The 16,226-nt window shown below is 34.8% G+C and overlaps 4 protein-coding genes across 27 annotated transcripts in view; 3 read left to right on the top strand and 1 right to left on the bottom strand.

The window, feature by feature from the left end:
- The window catches only part of HERC2 (E3 ubiquitin-protein ligase HERC2), a 17,789-nt gene extending 13,841 nt beyond the window's left edge, over window positions 1–3,948 (top strand). For all 3 annotated transcript variants that reach the window (XM_087408416.1, XM_087408415.1, XM_011053534.2), the window contains exons 7-13: window positions 28–351; window positions 491–800; window positions 898–1,619; window positions 1,705–2,143; window positions 2,310–2,533; window positions 2,618–2,772; window positions 2,854–3,948. In XM_087408416.1, the coding sequence (XP_087264542.1) occupies window positions 28–351; window positions 491–800; window positions 898–1,619; window positions 1,705–2,143; window positions 2,310–2,533; window positions 2,618–2,772; window positions 2,854–3,087 (2,408 nt within the window). In that variant the 3' untranslated portion in view covers window positions 3,088–3,948. The remainder of the gene's footprint in view (window positions 1–27; window positions 352–490; window positions 801–897; window positions 1,620–1,704; window positions 2,144–2,309; window positions 2,534–2,617; window positions 2,773–2,853) is intronic.
- On the bottom strand, window positions 90–12,450 carry LOC105144563 (peptidyl-prolyl cis-trans isomerase-like 3). 12 transcript variants are annotated; one of them, XR_015545835.1, is made up of 8 exons: window positions 10,849–11,139; window positions 10,705–10,779; window positions 9,708–9,988; window positions 9,335–9,506; window positions 9,116–9,254; window positions 6,440–6,626; window positions 5,661–5,842; window positions 4,822–5,022 (listed from the first exon to the last, which is right to left on the bottom strand). XR_015545835.1 is itself a non-coding variant. In XM_011053539.2 (5 exons), exons 1-4 carry the CDS (start codon window positions 10,849–10,851, stop codon window positions 9,380–9,382), a joined length of 486 nt encoding a protein of 161 aa, XP_011051841.1. In that variant the 5' UTR covers window positions 10,852–11,139; the 3' UTR covers window positions 8,989–9,254; window positions 9,335–9,379. The 12 variants fall into 12 exon arrangements, 4 of the variants coding, with proteins under 4 accessions (XP_011051841.1, XP_011051842.1, XP_087264572.1 ...); XR_015545834.1 differs by having other exon boundaries at window positions 5,630–5,842; XR_015545833.1 differs by having other exon boundaries at window positions 5,359–5,842.
- Window positions 4,096–9,348, top strand: LOC105144562 (sarcosine dehydrogenase, mitochondrial). Its single transcript, XM_011053538.2, has 15 exons — window positions 4,096–4,796; window positions 4,904–5,006; window positions 5,253–5,509; window positions 5,598–5,810; window positions 6,030–6,353; window positions 6,473–6,635; window positions 6,715–6,862; window positions 7,100–7,238; window positions 7,334–7,534; window positions 7,639–7,906; window positions 7,996–8,125; window positions 8,257–8,513; window positions 8,599–8,761; window positions 8,859–8,966; window positions 9,055–9,348. The coding sequence occupies exons 1-15, from the start codon at window positions 4,773–4,775 to the stop codon at window positions 9,212–9,214; spliced, it is 2,658 nt and encodes an 885-aa protein (XP_011051840.2). The 5' UTR covers window positions 4,096–4,772; the 3' UTR covers window positions 9,215–9,348.
- The window catches only part of nocte (no circadian temperature entrainment), a 17,865-nt gene continuing 13,140 nt past the window's right edge, over window positions 11,502–16,226 (top strand). For 6 of the 11 annotated variants that reach the window (XM_087408417.1, XM_087408421.1, XM_087408425.1 and 3 more), the window contains exons 1-5: window positions 11,503–12,037; window positions 13,105–13,252; window positions 13,554–13,805; window positions 14,303–14,459; window positions 15,361–15,621. In XM_087408417.1, the coding sequence (XP_087264543.1) occupies window positions 13,160–13,252; window positions 13,554–13,805; window positions 14,303–14,459; window positions 15,361–15,621 (763 nt within the window). In that variant the 5' untranslated portion in view covers window positions 11,503–12,037; window positions 13,105–13,159. Of the gene's footprint in view, window positions 12,038–13,104; window positions 13,253–13,553; window positions 13,806–14,302; window positions 14,460–15,360; window positions 15,622–16,226 lie in introns of all 11 variants that reach the window. The other 5 variants (XM_087408420.1, XM_087408423.1, XM_087408424.1 and 2 more) reach the window with 5 other exon arrangements.

The raw sequence follows: 16,226 nt of genomic DNA on the forward strand, positions 1-16,226 counted from the left end.
GTCGAACTTTAATGCGATGTTTTGCAGGCTATGGAGCTGCGGGACGTCTCGGAATAGGAGGAACGGATTCCGTTATGATCCCAACGCTATTGGAATCAATACAACATGTATTTATCAAAAAAGTAGCCGTTAGTTCGGGAGGCAAGCACTGCATCGCTTTGAGCTCCGAGGGTCATGTGTATTCCTGGGGAGAAGGCGACGATGGCAAATTGGGACATGGTAATAAGGTGTCGTATGATCGGCCGAAACTGATTGAAGATTTACTCGGTGTAGAGATTGTAGATATAGCTTGCGGTGGACATCACAGCGCCGCTATTACCAGTGCTGGTTGGCTATACACCTGGGGAAAAGGTAAGATATGATTACAGGCAAGTGAAGCGCTGAAATGCTTTTAAAAATATTTAACAATTGTTGTAACGTTTAATAAATATTAGAAAATTAGAAAAATGTATAGGATTTTGTGTTATAATAAAAGGATAATTGATTGCAGGACGGTACGGACGTCTCGGACACGGTGACAGCGACGATCAATTACGACCGAAAGTAGTGGAGGCTTTGCAAGATTACAAAGTGATCGATGTGGCATGCGGAAGCGGTGACGCGCAAACGCTCTGCGTAACTGACGATGATAATGTATGGAGCTGGGGCGATGGGGATTACGGAAAGTTAGGTAGAGGCGGAAGCGACGGATGTAAGGTTCCATTGAAGATAGATTCTCTGGCCGGACTCGGCGTAGTTAAAGTCGAATGCGGTAGTCAATTTTCAGTCGCTTTAACAAGATCCGGAGCGGTCTATACCTGGTAATAGCAACAAGTAGCATTTATTTTTATTATACCATTCATTCTTAATGACTTATTTTTTAACTATTCTTTTTTTATGTTTTTTATTTACGTGCAGGGGTAAAGGCGATTATCATCGCTTAGGTCATGGCACGGACGACCATGTACGTAGACCACGTAAGGTAGCTGCATTGCAAGGGAAAAAGATCATTTCGATAGCAACAGGCTCTTTACACTGCGTCGCGTGTTCGGATAAAGGAGAGGTTTTCACTTGGGGCGACAACGACGAGGGTCAGCTCGGTGACGGCACTACGAGTGCGCTTCACAGGCCAAGATTGGTACACGCATTGCAGGGCAAGAAAATCACGAGAGTCGCTTGCGGCAGTGCGCATACGTTAGCTTGGAGTACCGCGAAAGCAACGCAAAGCAGAATGCCAGCATCCACACCCATGGAATATGATCTGGTTAAAGATCTGTCATATTCCGTATTGCGTAATAGACTGGTGTTGCTACATCACTTCGCGGAACTTTTATGCCCTGCCTTGGCTATGTTTCCGATTACCAGTCATATCGGGCTGAGTAAATTAGCTCCTATGCTAGTGTATAGTATAAAAGAAGCGACATTCCGCAAGGTTATTCAAGCAACAATGGTCAGGGATCGTCAACATGGACCTGTGATTGAATTGAATAGAATACAAGTGAAAAGAGCTAGAGCCAAGGGTGGATTAGCTGGACCAGACGGTATCAAGTCAGTCTTTGGCCAAATGGTGTCGAAGATGTCTCTCTTGACACAGGATGTATTGTTTCTACCTCATAGGGTATGGAAAGTGAAATTCGTGGGTACGTATTCTCATTCACATATAATCGCGATTTCTTATTATTAGATTTCACAAAATCGTTAATACATTTATGTATATTATTTTAGGGGAAAGCGTTGACGATTGTGGCGGTGGTTATAGTGAAAGTATAGCAGAGATGTGTGATGAATTGCAAAATGGTTCTTTGCCATTATTTATACCTACACCAAACGGTCGCGAAGATAATGGCACAAACCGAGACTGCTTCTTGTTAAATCCCATGGCCGATTCTCAATTGCATATGAATATGTTTCAATTCTTAGGCATTCTAATGGGCATTGCTATACGAACTGGTAGTCCATTGAGTTTAAATCTAGCTGAACCAGTTTGGAAGCAACTTGCAGGTATACTTCTGACACCTGCGGATTTGACGGAAGTCGATAGAGATTATGTCCCTGGCTTGCTTTGCATCAGAGACATGGATCCCGACGAAAAGGTCTTTCAGACTTTGGAAATGCCATTTTCCACACCTTCCGCTGCAGGGCATGATGTGGCATTGTCTAACAGGTATTGCATTCAATAATTTTCAGATTTTATTAATTAATTATTTATTTATTTATTTATTTATTTATTTATTTATTTATTTATTTATGTATATTTATTTGATGTATGCGAATGTATTCTATAAAATATTTTATATTTATACAATAAAAACTGTTTTTTAAATTTTCAGATATCTTAAAATAACACCAGAAAATAGGCACGAATATGTAAGATTGGCGTTAGATTATAGACTCCACGAATTTGATGCTCAAGTAGCAGCGGTACGAGAAGGCTTATCGAAAGTCGTTCCTGTGCCTCTATTGGCATTATTTAGCGGTGCTGAACTTGAAACGATGGTTTGCGGTAGTCCAGACATACCGCTTAATTTATTAAAATCTGTTGCAACATATAAAGGTATATGTTTGATATTGCAAATGTGTTACATCGATGTACTTATATAGGTGATAGTTTTAAAATAAGAAAAATTGTCTTTTGTAGGTATTGAAGCAATGGCACCACTTGTTCAGTGGTTCTGGGAAGTCATGGATGAATTTTCCAACCCAGAACGATCGCTTTTCCTTCGTTTTGTTTGGGGCAGAACACGTCTGCCGCGCACAATCGCAGATTTTAGAGGCAGAGACTTTGTTTTACAAGTAAGAAGCCATTTATGTATTATTTCTTCAGTAAGAAACATTAAAAGGCAGTTACTGTATACCATGCCGTTTTCTTGTCAGGTAATGGATAAATACAATCCACCGGACCAGTTTCTTCCTGAAAGCTACACTTGCTTTTTCCTTCTGAAAATGCCACGTTATTCGTGCAAAGCAGTTCTACGACAAAAACTGAAATATGCGATTCATTTTTGTAAAAGCATCGACACTGACGAATATGCTCGAGTACAAGCTGCAACCAATTCCGACACTGAAGATACCGATAGTTTAGCAAGCGAAGAACACACTTCGCTTTAAATCATTCATTACGTGAAATGGTTATTTGTGTTTGAAGTGGCATTTCTGTTGACTTCTTTAAAAATGTGTTCACGGATTCTCCAAAAAGCAAAAATCCTATTTTTCTTACACGGATATTTATATACATATATATGCATATATATATATATAAACTACACTACGCTAATACTTAAATACATGTACTGCTTTTGTAGCACGACCAGTCTATTGTATAGTAGATGTTAATAACGAAAAGTAAATAAATCACTAAGATTATTAGGGTTCTCTTAGTCAGTATAACATTATTTACGTCGTAGTTAATATTGAATAATTACTTAATTCCGAAATTTTTTACTAGTATTTTTAGTCCAACGTCTAAACTAGTTAGTCTTCAAGAAATAGTTTATATAATGTCGTTATACATTTCGAAGTACATCTTTAGAAATACATTACAATTTGCAAAGCAGAAAGTATTATTAAATGTTCCACCATGATTTTTAATGGTTGCATATTTTGATCATACGTTAAAATAGTTAACATGTAGCGAAAACAGCCACTAGTCTTGTTATTTTACTAAATAATCAAACCGCGCTATAGATAGAAGAGGCAATGTCATTGATTATTTTCTTTTCACATTTACTGAATTATTTATTGATAATAAGACACATGACTTGACACATACTCAGTCACGACAGCGTATTTTGCAATCGAAATGTTCTGATACGATATCAAGGTCAAGAGAGTATTACTTGCATTGTCCCATACAGTCTATCAATAAAATTCTGAATGTATATAAATCTGTGAGAATAAAGTTCTCGTAAAAGTCGTAATATTCTCCAGAATCTATATTGGCAATAAAGAAAATTTTTTCTAGAAAATAAAGAGCTGATGGATTGATTTTATAGAAAATATAATTTACGATATTAAATTTAAAAATAAGATTCTTTCTTCTTTAATGCTTTTTAATCTATCAATTTACATTTCTTTTTTAGATTTTAATCTCACGTTAGCATTTTTTATAGAAAATAAGGACAATTTTATACCAGAACATATTTACTTTATAAGACAGAATAGATAAGTGTACAAAAAAAACGATAATATATGATAATATACTTTTAGTTTCACTCGATAAGAACTGATAAAAACTAATCTCATGGCGAAATTAGTTTCTTTTATTACCGTTATATGTCTTTCTCAACAATATAAGATATTTTTAGTGTATAATAATAAATATAATAACGCACACATTGCAGAATTATGAGCAAAAAAGAAAAAAACATAGATAACAGATTGAGGAACACTTGAGCAACCATGTAGCACTTCATGTAAATTCCTCTCCTTTTAGTATTGGTTTTCTTATTTTACATATTTGTAAACATATTGAGTAATGTTTTTGTGATTGACGTCATTCGTAATCTTTTTCGGGCGAAAAGCAGTACGGAAGCAGCAATCGAACACGGTACATGCGAACGCGGACATCATATATCGTGGATATCGTGAGTGAAAGAGAAGTTAACATTGAGAAATTTGATGATTCAATGAAAAATTCTTTGATAATGTACATACGTAGACATATACATATATAAGCGGATACGTTGTAAATAGAATGATTGTACGTTGTAAAGAATGTACCACAGCTAGCAGACTGTAGTTCAATCTGAGCAATATTGAGATCGCACACAAGCTGTCTTTACAAAGCATACAAAATGCTTCGTTTAGCAAGAAACAAGGTATTTAATTTGAAATTAATATATATTCAACGATTACGAAGATTTTATTTATTTTTGTAAAAAGATAAAAACCGTACATATTTCAATATGTCTTTTCATCACTTCAGTTACTTAAATGGGGTCTCGGAAATAATCGAACAGTCGCTACATTTAAAGAAAACGAGACAAAGAACATCGATGTTCCTAGCAATGCCGACGTTGTAATAATAGGTAACTAAGTTTATACCTGTAAAAACAAAACAAAGAACTGTATCAATCGGATTAACAGTTTAGATAATAATTGAATATTCTGTATATTGAATATTCCGTATTGTATATTAATTAAATTGAATTAATTTTTAACAATATCGTTTTTCGTATGTAGAGCCAAATAAATATCTTAACATTAATCGGTCTTAACGTTTATAGATATATATTAATATTTATTAACAAATTTAATAAAAATTTCCATGATAGGTGGTGGTAGCGCTGGTTGCAATGCACTTTATCAATTAGGAAAACGTGGAGTTAATGCAGTACTTTTGGAAAAATCTAAGCTTATATCTGGTACAACATGGCATACAGCAGGTCTCCTGTGGCATCTACGCGGAATATGCGACGTTGAGACGGAATTGATAAAAGCTTCGCGATTGCTTTACGCATCTTTACAAGAAGAAACAGGTATAAATCCAGGATGGATAAACAATGGTGGACTCTACATCGCTTATTCTCCTGTAAGTAGGAATATCTTCATGCAATTGATTTATCCATTTCTCGGAGAATATCTATTGTTTTTCATTATATCAATATCTATTGTTTTAGGAGCGAGTAGTCGACTACGAAAGATTAATTACTAGTTGTAAGAATTTTGGTATCGACGGGTACATGATTGATCCAGTCGAGGCGAAAGAAAAATTTCCCCTCATAGATAAAAATGCATTTCAAGCTGCGATGTATTGTCCAGCGGATGGTACGATAGATCCTGCCATGTTAGTAAATGCATTGAAAAAATCAGCGGAAAGAAACGGTTGTAAGGTATTTCTATCCATTTTCTTTATCGTCTGTTTCTACAACACACATATTTACATAATAAATTTAATTTTGTATTTCACAACAAATTTATTAATTATAGTTAGCAATTGGTAGAATTATTTGTTCAATGATGTATGTGTTTTATAAAAATGATTAAAACCAAAATAAAATGATGGTTAATTATTCATTGAAAACTAATCTAATTAAATATAATTTTTTAAGGTCATCGAAGATTGTCCGGTCACTAAAATTCTCGTAGAGGATATTGACGGACATAAAATCATTCGTGGAGTAGAAACGCCTCATGGTATAATAAAAACGGATGTTATACTAAATGCGGCAGGAGCATGGTCCGGAACAATAGCGCGAATGATAGGATTGGACATCCCATTAGTACCGATGAAACACGCATACATTGTTACTGAGCCGATGAACGTACGAGGGTTGCCAAATATTCGAGATCCCGATTTTAATATCTACTTTCGAGTGCAGGGTGGAAATATAAATATCGGAGGATACGAGCCTAATCCTATCATATTGAAATTTGTAAGTTGAATGTATGTTAAGATTAAACCTAATTGCTGTTATAGCAGAAATATGCGTAAACATGTAACAATTTAAATTCTACGTACTCTTGATTAATTCAAACGATATGTATTGACTAGCCGCCAGAAGACTTTTCCTTTAGTTTGTACGAGCTGAATTGGGATGTATTCAATACTCATATTGAAGCGATGAACCGTTTGATACCCACTTTAGCAACTGCTGGAATAAGGACAACTGTATGCGGCCCAGAAAGTTTCACTCCCGATCACAGACCTATCATGGGTACAAAATTTCATTAATTTACGATCGATGCTTGTGTGTGACATAGATACTTGAAATTTAAAACGATAATGTCCAAAAGGTGAAGATCCACGCTGCACAGGTCTTTATTATTCTTGCGGATATAATAGTGCCGGGATGATGTTTGGAGGTGGTTGTGGAGAACAAATAGCATTATGGATAATTAATGGACGACCGGACAAACACATGTTCAATCAGGACATCAGGCGGTAAAAATTTATTCAAATTATTTTTCTTCAAATCTTAATCTGTAGAACAATAACATAATTATTATTTACTTATCGAATTAACTTTTGTGTAAATGTACGAGTCATTACTTCATAATACGCTTTGTATTTCTTATATGTCGATATGTAAAATGTAAAATACAAAGTAGCAACATGACGAGCAGGTTCATTTTTATCAATATCTACAGTTAACGTTTTTGCATGTTTTTCTCAATCCAGATATATACCAGAACAAAAAAAAAATTCAATTTGGGTGAACGAACGGAGTCATGAAGCTTATGCAAAAAATTATAATATTGTTTTCTCACATGATGAACATTTAAGCGGTAGAAATTTGAAGACAGATCCTTTCCACAATGTAAGTTATACTTTATGTTAATTTAAGCTTTACTTTTCAATTAGATTGTACATCCTTTTTTTTTTCAAACACAATATGTTATTGCCATTTTTTAGTTTCTCGTCAACGAAGGTGCCGTTATGGAAGAGCGACAAGGATGGGAACGTCCAGGATGGTTCCTACTAGATAACAAAAAGGCTCCAGTATTACCTTATGATTATGGTGGCTATTACGATACACCAAAGAATATAAATGACACATATGCCGATATATTAAAAACAGAATGTACATTTAATTTTCCACCGCACGATAACATTGTAAGTTTCCCATTTTTTTTTAAGATTGGACTAAAATTATCATACAATGTTTTTGCGTTATTAAAAATATTGATTCGACAATTCTTTTTACGTACTTATAACAGATACGTGAGGAAGCACTTGCCTGTAGAAATAACGTTGCCTTATTTAATTTATCATACTTTGGAAAACATTACATATGCGGCCCAGACACGAAAGAAGCAGTGAATTATATATTTACGTCTCAGGTGGATCGAGAAATTAATAGAACTGTATATACTTGTATGTTGAATAAAAGAGGAGGAGTAGAAGGCGACTGTACAGTTACTGGTCTAGAATCTGGCTCGGGTGGCGTAGTCGATCCCATATTTAAGGGAAAAGCATTTTATATAGGTATCTGTTTACACATATCGTGCATTTACAACGCATTATTTTATTCCTATTTTAGATTATATTGATGATACTTTCATTTCTGATTTTAGTGAGTGGAGGTATATCATCGTATCATACATGGGCACATATCAGCAGTATAATAAGAGAAAAAAGTTTTAACGTATCTGTGCATAATGTCACGGAGCAAATAGGAATTTTATCAGTTCAAGGTCCTAACAGGTATCAAAAATTAAATGCGAACATGAACAGATATATATAATGTAATTGTTAAGATATTTTTCATATATCATTTTTCATATATCATATATCGTCCATATAATATTTTCCATATTATATTACTATTATTATAGCCGCCAAGTTCTTCAGATGTTAGTCGACGATGATCTTTCGAATAAATCGTTTCCATTCTCAACGTCAAAACTAGTGCGAATAAATGGTGAATTGGTACACATGTTTAGACTTAGTTTCGTGGGTGAACTTGGTTTCGAATTACATATTCCAAGAAGTTCGTGCGAAAAGGTTTACAAAGCTTTAATGGAATGTGGTAAAAAATATGATATGAAATTAGCCGGCTATAGAGCGCTCTACAGTTTAAGTTGTGAGAAAGGTGCGCAATAATATACAGAATGTATATTATATCTCTTGTAATTTTATCTCTTGCTATCTGTGTTAATTATTAATTTATTTATTAGGATATCATCTTTGGGGTACAGACTTAAGAACGGATGATAATCCAATAGAAGCGGCTTTAGAAATCGTCTGTCGCAAAAACGGCAAGTACTTAGGAAAAACATTTGTGGATCAGTGTCGTAACAATGGAATTAAAAAAAGATTGGTACATTTACACATAAATGAGTAAGTACAATACGTTTTGCAATACAATCTGACATTGATCTTGTTGTATTAATATTTAAAGCGCGCGTCACATTTGTGTATACTTATTTTTTTACAGTGATATACCATTATGGGGTATGGAGAGCGTTTATAGGAACGATAAATTAGTTGGTTATCTGAGAAGGGCTGAACATGGATATACCTTTAAGAGTAGTATTGGACAGGCGTAAGTAAATTCATAATATGAATAAATATGAATACTATATCTATATTGTATATGTAAAATTAATATATACATCTTTTTTATTATTCAGATATATCATAGCTCCAAATGGACAAAATGTTACAAAGGAATTTTTAGAAACAGGTACTTACCATATTGAAGTGAGAAGGAAAAAGTATCCCGCAAAGATGTATCTTCGAAGTCCATTTGATCCACAAAACAAGAGATTATTAGGTGTATATACAATATAAAAGCTACTTATTGATATTATTTCTTCCGATTCTAAATCATCTGTGAAAAATAATTGTATGTACGTTTTAATAATCACATTTTGTATTTTTTTCATACATAAAAGAAATAATATAAATTACTTGTATTATTACAATGGTTGTTAAAAAACATTTTATCTCTTAGATCTATCCCGCTAATGGATTAGCATGTATAGTTACATTGTTTATCCTGATTTCTGCAAGTGGTTTGTAATTTTTAGGGTTTATTGGTAGTTTTTCCAATTGTTCTAAGGTTTCTAAACCGTCAATGACTCTATGAAAAGTGAACAAAAAAATCAACAAAACATCACAATTTTAAAATGCTCTTATTAGGGCTATGCAGAAATTTTATCCGGATTCATCCAAGTATTATTTTATCCTTGTATAACATTGAACAATAAGGATATTTAAAATGATACTTGAGTGCAGTCTGATGAAATTTCTGAGTGTGGCTTAAGTAAAAGGACAAACTTACTTTCCAAACAAAGTATATTTTAGGTCCAGATGTGATTGAGGCGCATAAGTAATGAAAAACTGACTGCCGTTTGTATTAGGGCCATTGTTAGCCATAGAAATGAGACCTCTTGCATTATGTTTAAGCTCCTCTTTAAATTCATCTTCAAACTTGTGATTCCATATTGAGGTTCCTCCTTTACCCGTGTTGGTAGGATCTCCAGTTTGGACAATGAAGCCTTTTATATTCCGGTGAAACAGGCAATTGTCGTAGTATCCACTGGCACAAAGCGCAAGAAAATTCTGAAAGTCAATGTCTGTATTATAAATATTTTTTTCTCAGAATTAATATATCTCTAATTACACTTCAGGATTATTTTTTTTCAGCACAATATATTTAAATAAAAGTTGTAAAAATATATAAAAATTGAAATATGATAATTATCATCAAATTAATTACAATGACATCAATCTTCGAGATTGAACTTGTTGCTTGTCTCTTTTTATCTAGATCACAATATCAATTAGTTAGCCTTATAATAACAATAGGATATTGATATAGATAAATCTAGATAAGTTCAATGATTTTTTTGTAAACAAGTACAACTAATCTTTAAGAATTTTTAACTCAAGTTGGATTGTAATCTGTTCTTTTGTATAATATTATATTGAACGTAATTTATGAATAATCTATACCTATTATCTTTTTCTTGTATACTTCTGTTATTGCAGAAATATAATAGATTTAAAGATTTACGATTAGGTACATTAATTGATAGACAATTAATACTTGTAATACTAATCAAGGACTTATATCAGAATTATTTAGTTTCTCTGATAAGTTTATTCAACAAAAATAACTGAAAATATAGGTTATACCTTACTAAGGATATAATCAACGCGATGTTGCAAACGCTTTGAAGTGTTTTTTAATTGATCCATCGAAGCATTTGTAGCAAGACTGACCACAACCTAATAATAGGATATTGTTACAGAATAATATACTAAAAAATTTATACCTCGCATGTCTTCGGGCACATCTCGCAAAATAGTTCTATTTTGATATCGCCAACGTCCGTATGCAACGTTACGCTCTAAAAAAACACAATATTTCCATCATTCAAATCACACAAACAGGTTATGAAATATTATAAATAATATACCATTTTTCACAATGTATGTCGTGCGTTCAATTCGAAGAATCTAATCTAACTTGAATAATTTTGATTTGGCAAATGAATTTTTGCCACAATTAAATCCTTGCACTTTTGTTTTACCGTCTTCGATCAAACAAGAACTTGCGAGAACTGACGAGAACGTACTAGCAGAGAGGGAAAGCTAGATCTTCAAGAACGTACGAATCGGAAGGAGGAAGTGCAGGAAGTGCAGATGAAATTTGCGCACGAGATGCGCGTGGGTCTGGAGTCAAATAGCATCCATAACGATCACCAACTATACAGAAGTATGATATTTATATTATTATAATACATATTAAATTGTCATTATATTATTAATTAATAATTATCATTATTATTTTTGTATCGATACTCTCGTAACAACATTAATATGTCAAAGTCTGGCACATACTTTAGCATGATTCGTATATTAAAAAAAAAAAGAATTTGTAAACGTAAACGAAGTTTTCACGTTCGAGAGAAAAGATCGCTAAATCATTGAATGACGAGGAAAATCCCGTTGCGCGTTACGAGAAGAAAAATAAATAGCGTAGCATCACTGGCATCTCCTACATTTGATCCCGTCAGTGGCGAACGAAAGGAATTCGCGCGAAGCAGCGCCGCGAACGGTGGCGAGACACACTATTTCTCGTATTGCGTGCGTCTACCCGTCCACTCTCCTGTCGCACGCACGTCGCACAACGGACAGTGGTGAGACGAGCGGAAATAGTGATTCCGTGAATCTCCCCGGGGCGCTCCATTTCCGTAAGGAGTAACCTACGACGCATCGTCGGACGGACCGCGAGACACAGCGGGTTTACTAGCAGTCGCGATCGTGGGGATCCATTTACGCGAGGGGGTGAGAATCGGTTTTTTTTAGCACGTCGCGGCTAAGCCGGGATCCGCCGACGAGTGGCGCGTCTGTGAGAACGCGCGTTCCCCTTGGCGAGAGCGTGACGTAATTGTATTGATCCGCGGCGGAGGAAGGGCCCGAGAGAGTCGCACATTCGCCATCTTGGACGAATTGGTAGAGAAAAGAGGTATTTCTGCGTCCCCGTCAGGCCGCGGTGCCGTCGTGTCGTTAGGTGGTGTGTAATCCGTGGCAATCCGCGCGTTAATCTAGTTTCACCGGGAGTTAACCCTGTTGTGAATTGGTAACCCATTTGGACGGACCAAGGTAAGTCGTTATTTTCCTAATTCCGCCACGGCCTCACGGGGCCGCCAAGTCCTTCCTACGTGGATACTCCTCGGTCTGTACCCGACACCCCCTCCTCTCCCCCTCATCCGTTCCCCTCCCCGCGCGTGGCCCATCCGCTTTCTTCCGACGCGACGGGTGTACCGTTATCGCGGCGAAAACTACATCTCGGCCTCGTCGTGTCCGTCTCTCTCTCTCTCTCTCTCCTTTTCTCTCTTTCTCTCTCTCGAATCTCGTCGAACGAACCACGTACTTACTCGAGCGGATCGTACCTTGTTTTGAGCGGTCTCGCGATCTTTTGACATCAGCACGTCTACCGAGGGGTTGGATCGCCCGAGAGCACACCTGCCCTCTCGTCAGCCGCCCCCTCGTCGTGACACCGCGGTAGATAAAGCGTTCGCAATAAGTCGACGAGTTATTTTCGTCGCTTTTACTTCGGTCTTTTTTATCATACGCGCGAGCGTTTACTCTGTCAGCGTGACAGACAAAGCTTTTTCTCGGAGCCTACTCGTACCGCTAACGCACTTCCTCGTCGAGCGACATTTGCGCGCTTTAGAAACTCTTCCACGCTACTTTCGCGCATTACCGAGACGAATTACTATGGAATTAGAGCTGGCACGTTGCTACGTTATAGGAAGTTGATCTTGGATTGTTTAGAAGTACTTGAACATAGTGCTATATGTTATAACGTTTATTGTGTTGATATTACAATCTGTTATAATGTATCGTGATTCTCGCTTGATTATCTGTTCTATTGAATAAATACTGTAGATGTATATTTATAGATGATGTATATATGTATAAGTAGTTTTTATAATGATTACATTTTCTATTATTGAACATAGTATTAATTTCATTTATTTAAATTTTAAAGAATATATTTTATATAATTCAAGAAAGTTTTTCAAAATATGATTAGTATTGAAATTATTATGTTTATTTGAATATAATTAATTTCTTTACCATGATTTTCTCAAATTACAGTTGTATTTTTAATATTAACAAAGAGGAAGGTAGAGAAAGTTATTTAGATAATTTTGTCCTTGCAGACAAAGGGTTCGTTCTTTGGGTCTGATTGGTACTAAATGGTTGCGTGCAGACAGCATGTCTACTCTGTCAGGGATTGTGTCGAAGGGGGAGAAAGGAAAATCCAAGTTTCAATCATTAGATATCAATAGCTTGTACCGGGTGAGTAGGGTGAGTTGGCCAACATTTTATTATTTTTTCTTATTAGTTCTCTGAGAGTTGCCTTTGTTTATAAATGTCTCTTATTGCAAACTTAGATAAGCCAGTTTAAATAATTATTTTTAATTTTACCAATCTTATCCATATACATATTTTAATACATTATTAATTATTAATATAGAATTATTACATACATAAAATAGTATTTAAGCATTTGTACAGCTTTTTTTAATATTTATACTATTGTTCGAGAAAAAAGTTTTTGTTTACAATGTAAACTAATTAAATGTTTCCAATTGACATTTTCAAACAGGGTGAATCTTTGGAGCCACATCAGCAGAAAAATACATTACCGCGCAAACATGGAATGCAAAGTCTTGGAAAGGTGCCTTCGGCACGGCGTCCTCCAGCTAATTTGCCCAGTTTAAAAAGTGAAACTAGCAGCAGTGATCCGGCTGTCAGTCTTGTGCCAAGTGGAGGAAGTGGTTGGGCTACTACTAAGGATTCAACATCATCGACCACTACTACTACCACCACAGTAGCAACTTCATTAGATAACACTACTGTAAGTTTTTTATTTCAGATATTTCTTTTATAGAGAAAGGAATGAGAAAGAATTTATTGTTCCTGGATTATAATTCACTTCATATTTTTTTTTATTTTCTAATTGTCATAAATATCTATTTGTAATCTATAATAATTTATAATTGATTTTATAAAATCGAGGCATACACGTATATAGGATGAGAATTGAGATCCTGGGTTTTAATGAATTGACGTATCATACAGAGCCCTGCCTCATCTAATTATTATTTCTTTTATAAAATAGTTATATTAAAATGAATGTTGCATTATCTTCTGTGTATTTTATTTTATTCTCTTTGTTGGTCTCTTGGATGCTATTTAGCTTTATTTAATTAATTTTAATCATTATATGATAAAGCAGCTATAATCTCTGAAAATTTTTTAATAAGAGGAGTATTGTATAAATTGTATTAAATGTTTAAATTGCATATTATATTTAATCCAATATATACTATTAAAATTAATATTTCTTTACAGACTGTCTCTTCAACAGCACAATGCGCAGCAGGGACCTCTGTTTCAACATCCCTACACTCTTTACTGCCGACACAACAAAATGCGTCACAAGCTCCTTTTTTGGATCAGACAAACAACAAATCATCATGGAGCGCGATTATGAGCAGATCAGGAGACGGTATGTAGAAAAATATGCTCTATTAGCACTACTGGCATGTATGCATAATATTAACATAAAATGTTAAGATTTTAAGTTATTTATTTTTCTTCATTTTTCACATTTTCCGTTCCATTAATACACTCTTAAACTCATTTATCTGAAAGCAGGCATGTATGCTTAAAGTAATATAAAGAAAATCTTGAAAGCGTTGAAAATTCTCTAACGACTAAAAATTTCTAATAGTATCTAATTAATTATGATTAAAAGGTAAACTTCACTTTTCCACGTGTAGATATTCATAATCGCTTCCTCTTAAAAAAAATATGACCATAGGCGACGACAATGCCTGCAACATTGATTCTACACACACACACACACACACACACACACACACACACACACACACACACACACACACACACACACAGAGAGAGAGAGAGAGAGAGAGAGAGAGAGAGAGAGAGAGAGAGAGAGAGAGAGAGAGAGAGAGAGAGAGAGAGAGAGAGAGAGGGTCATTGGTTATGTATAAATTATTGTTTTCATATGCTGATCAATAGCATTAAATAGGTTGAGAGTTAATATAATTGATACATTGTACTATTTACGCAATATAGTATGAATCTATTAATATACAATTGTGCGATATAATATTACTGTAATGATATTGCACATAGTATTTATTTAAAACAATCTATTGGAATATATAAACGCACGTAACTATATCATGAAACATTAGATGTCCAGAGTTGGATTGGTAAAGGACTTTACAAACACTGAGAAAATGATATAGGATATAACAGTAATCTTATTCAGTTAGTATCTGCAACACTTATATTCTTTTAACATCCATTTCTGGACGTTGGGCATGAGTAAAGTATGAGCGGAGTGGTGTCGTTTGGGTGGTGCAATTAATTGATAGGTACGCCCATTGTGGCAGCAGTGGTTGGTTACGCGGGGCTCGTGGGGGGCGCGAAAGGGGGAAGAGGTGCCCTTGGACTGAGTTTCCTCGCCCACCAGTCCCCGCAGTTCCAACACGAGTTTCCCAGTCTCAGTGGACAGCCGTCCGCCTCCGTCTCCACTCAGAGCCAGACTCAACAGTCCTCAACAACATCCAATGCAATCTCAGTCGCAGTCCATCAATCGTTACTACAGCAACAGCCGTATTCCCACAACCACTCAGGTGGGGTACTGCTTGCCTGTTGCTGCTAGATTCAAGATTTTTATCTCTTTATCAGTAGTGCTCTCTGTGCTTCTTCCAATGATGGCTTTTTATAAGGTTGCATTTCGATCCATTAAATTTACTCTATTATGAGTAAGATGGAAGCTGCATAGATTGATGTAAATAAATCTGTTAGCAATTAAAACTGCAGCAGATGGACAAGAATGCGCTGCATGTGCATTCTTGTCTCTATGGAAAAAAGGCCAATAATGGGTCTAGTAAACTATGCTTTAAGAAGTAGTAGTTTATTTACACATTGGATGTTTTATGAAGACTTTCTACATATTTTTTAAAAGTATTAGTGATGATAAAACATGTTTTAAAGTAATGAAAACCATCTGATTTTGAAATATTTAATTATATAATGATGTTATGTAAAATTAAAGATTTTTATCTCTTATTAATATTTTTCTTTTATCATATTTTGATTCATTTTAAAGAAATTTTAATAAATTTTAATAATTTTGAAATTATAAATTTGCTATTATTAGATCTTTTCTTTTTTAGAAATACTATATATATATTAATATTATTATTATACACTTATCAAAGAAATTAATCATTAA

Source organism: Acromyrmex echinatior, chromosome 8, assembly GCF_024713525.1.
Source record: "Acromyrmex echinatior isolate Ae372 chromosome 8, ASM2471352v2, whole genome shotgun sequence".
NCBI classification, from domain to species: Eukaryota; Metazoa; Arthropoda; class Insecta; order Hymenoptera; family Formicidae; genus Acromyrmex; species Acromyrmex echinatior.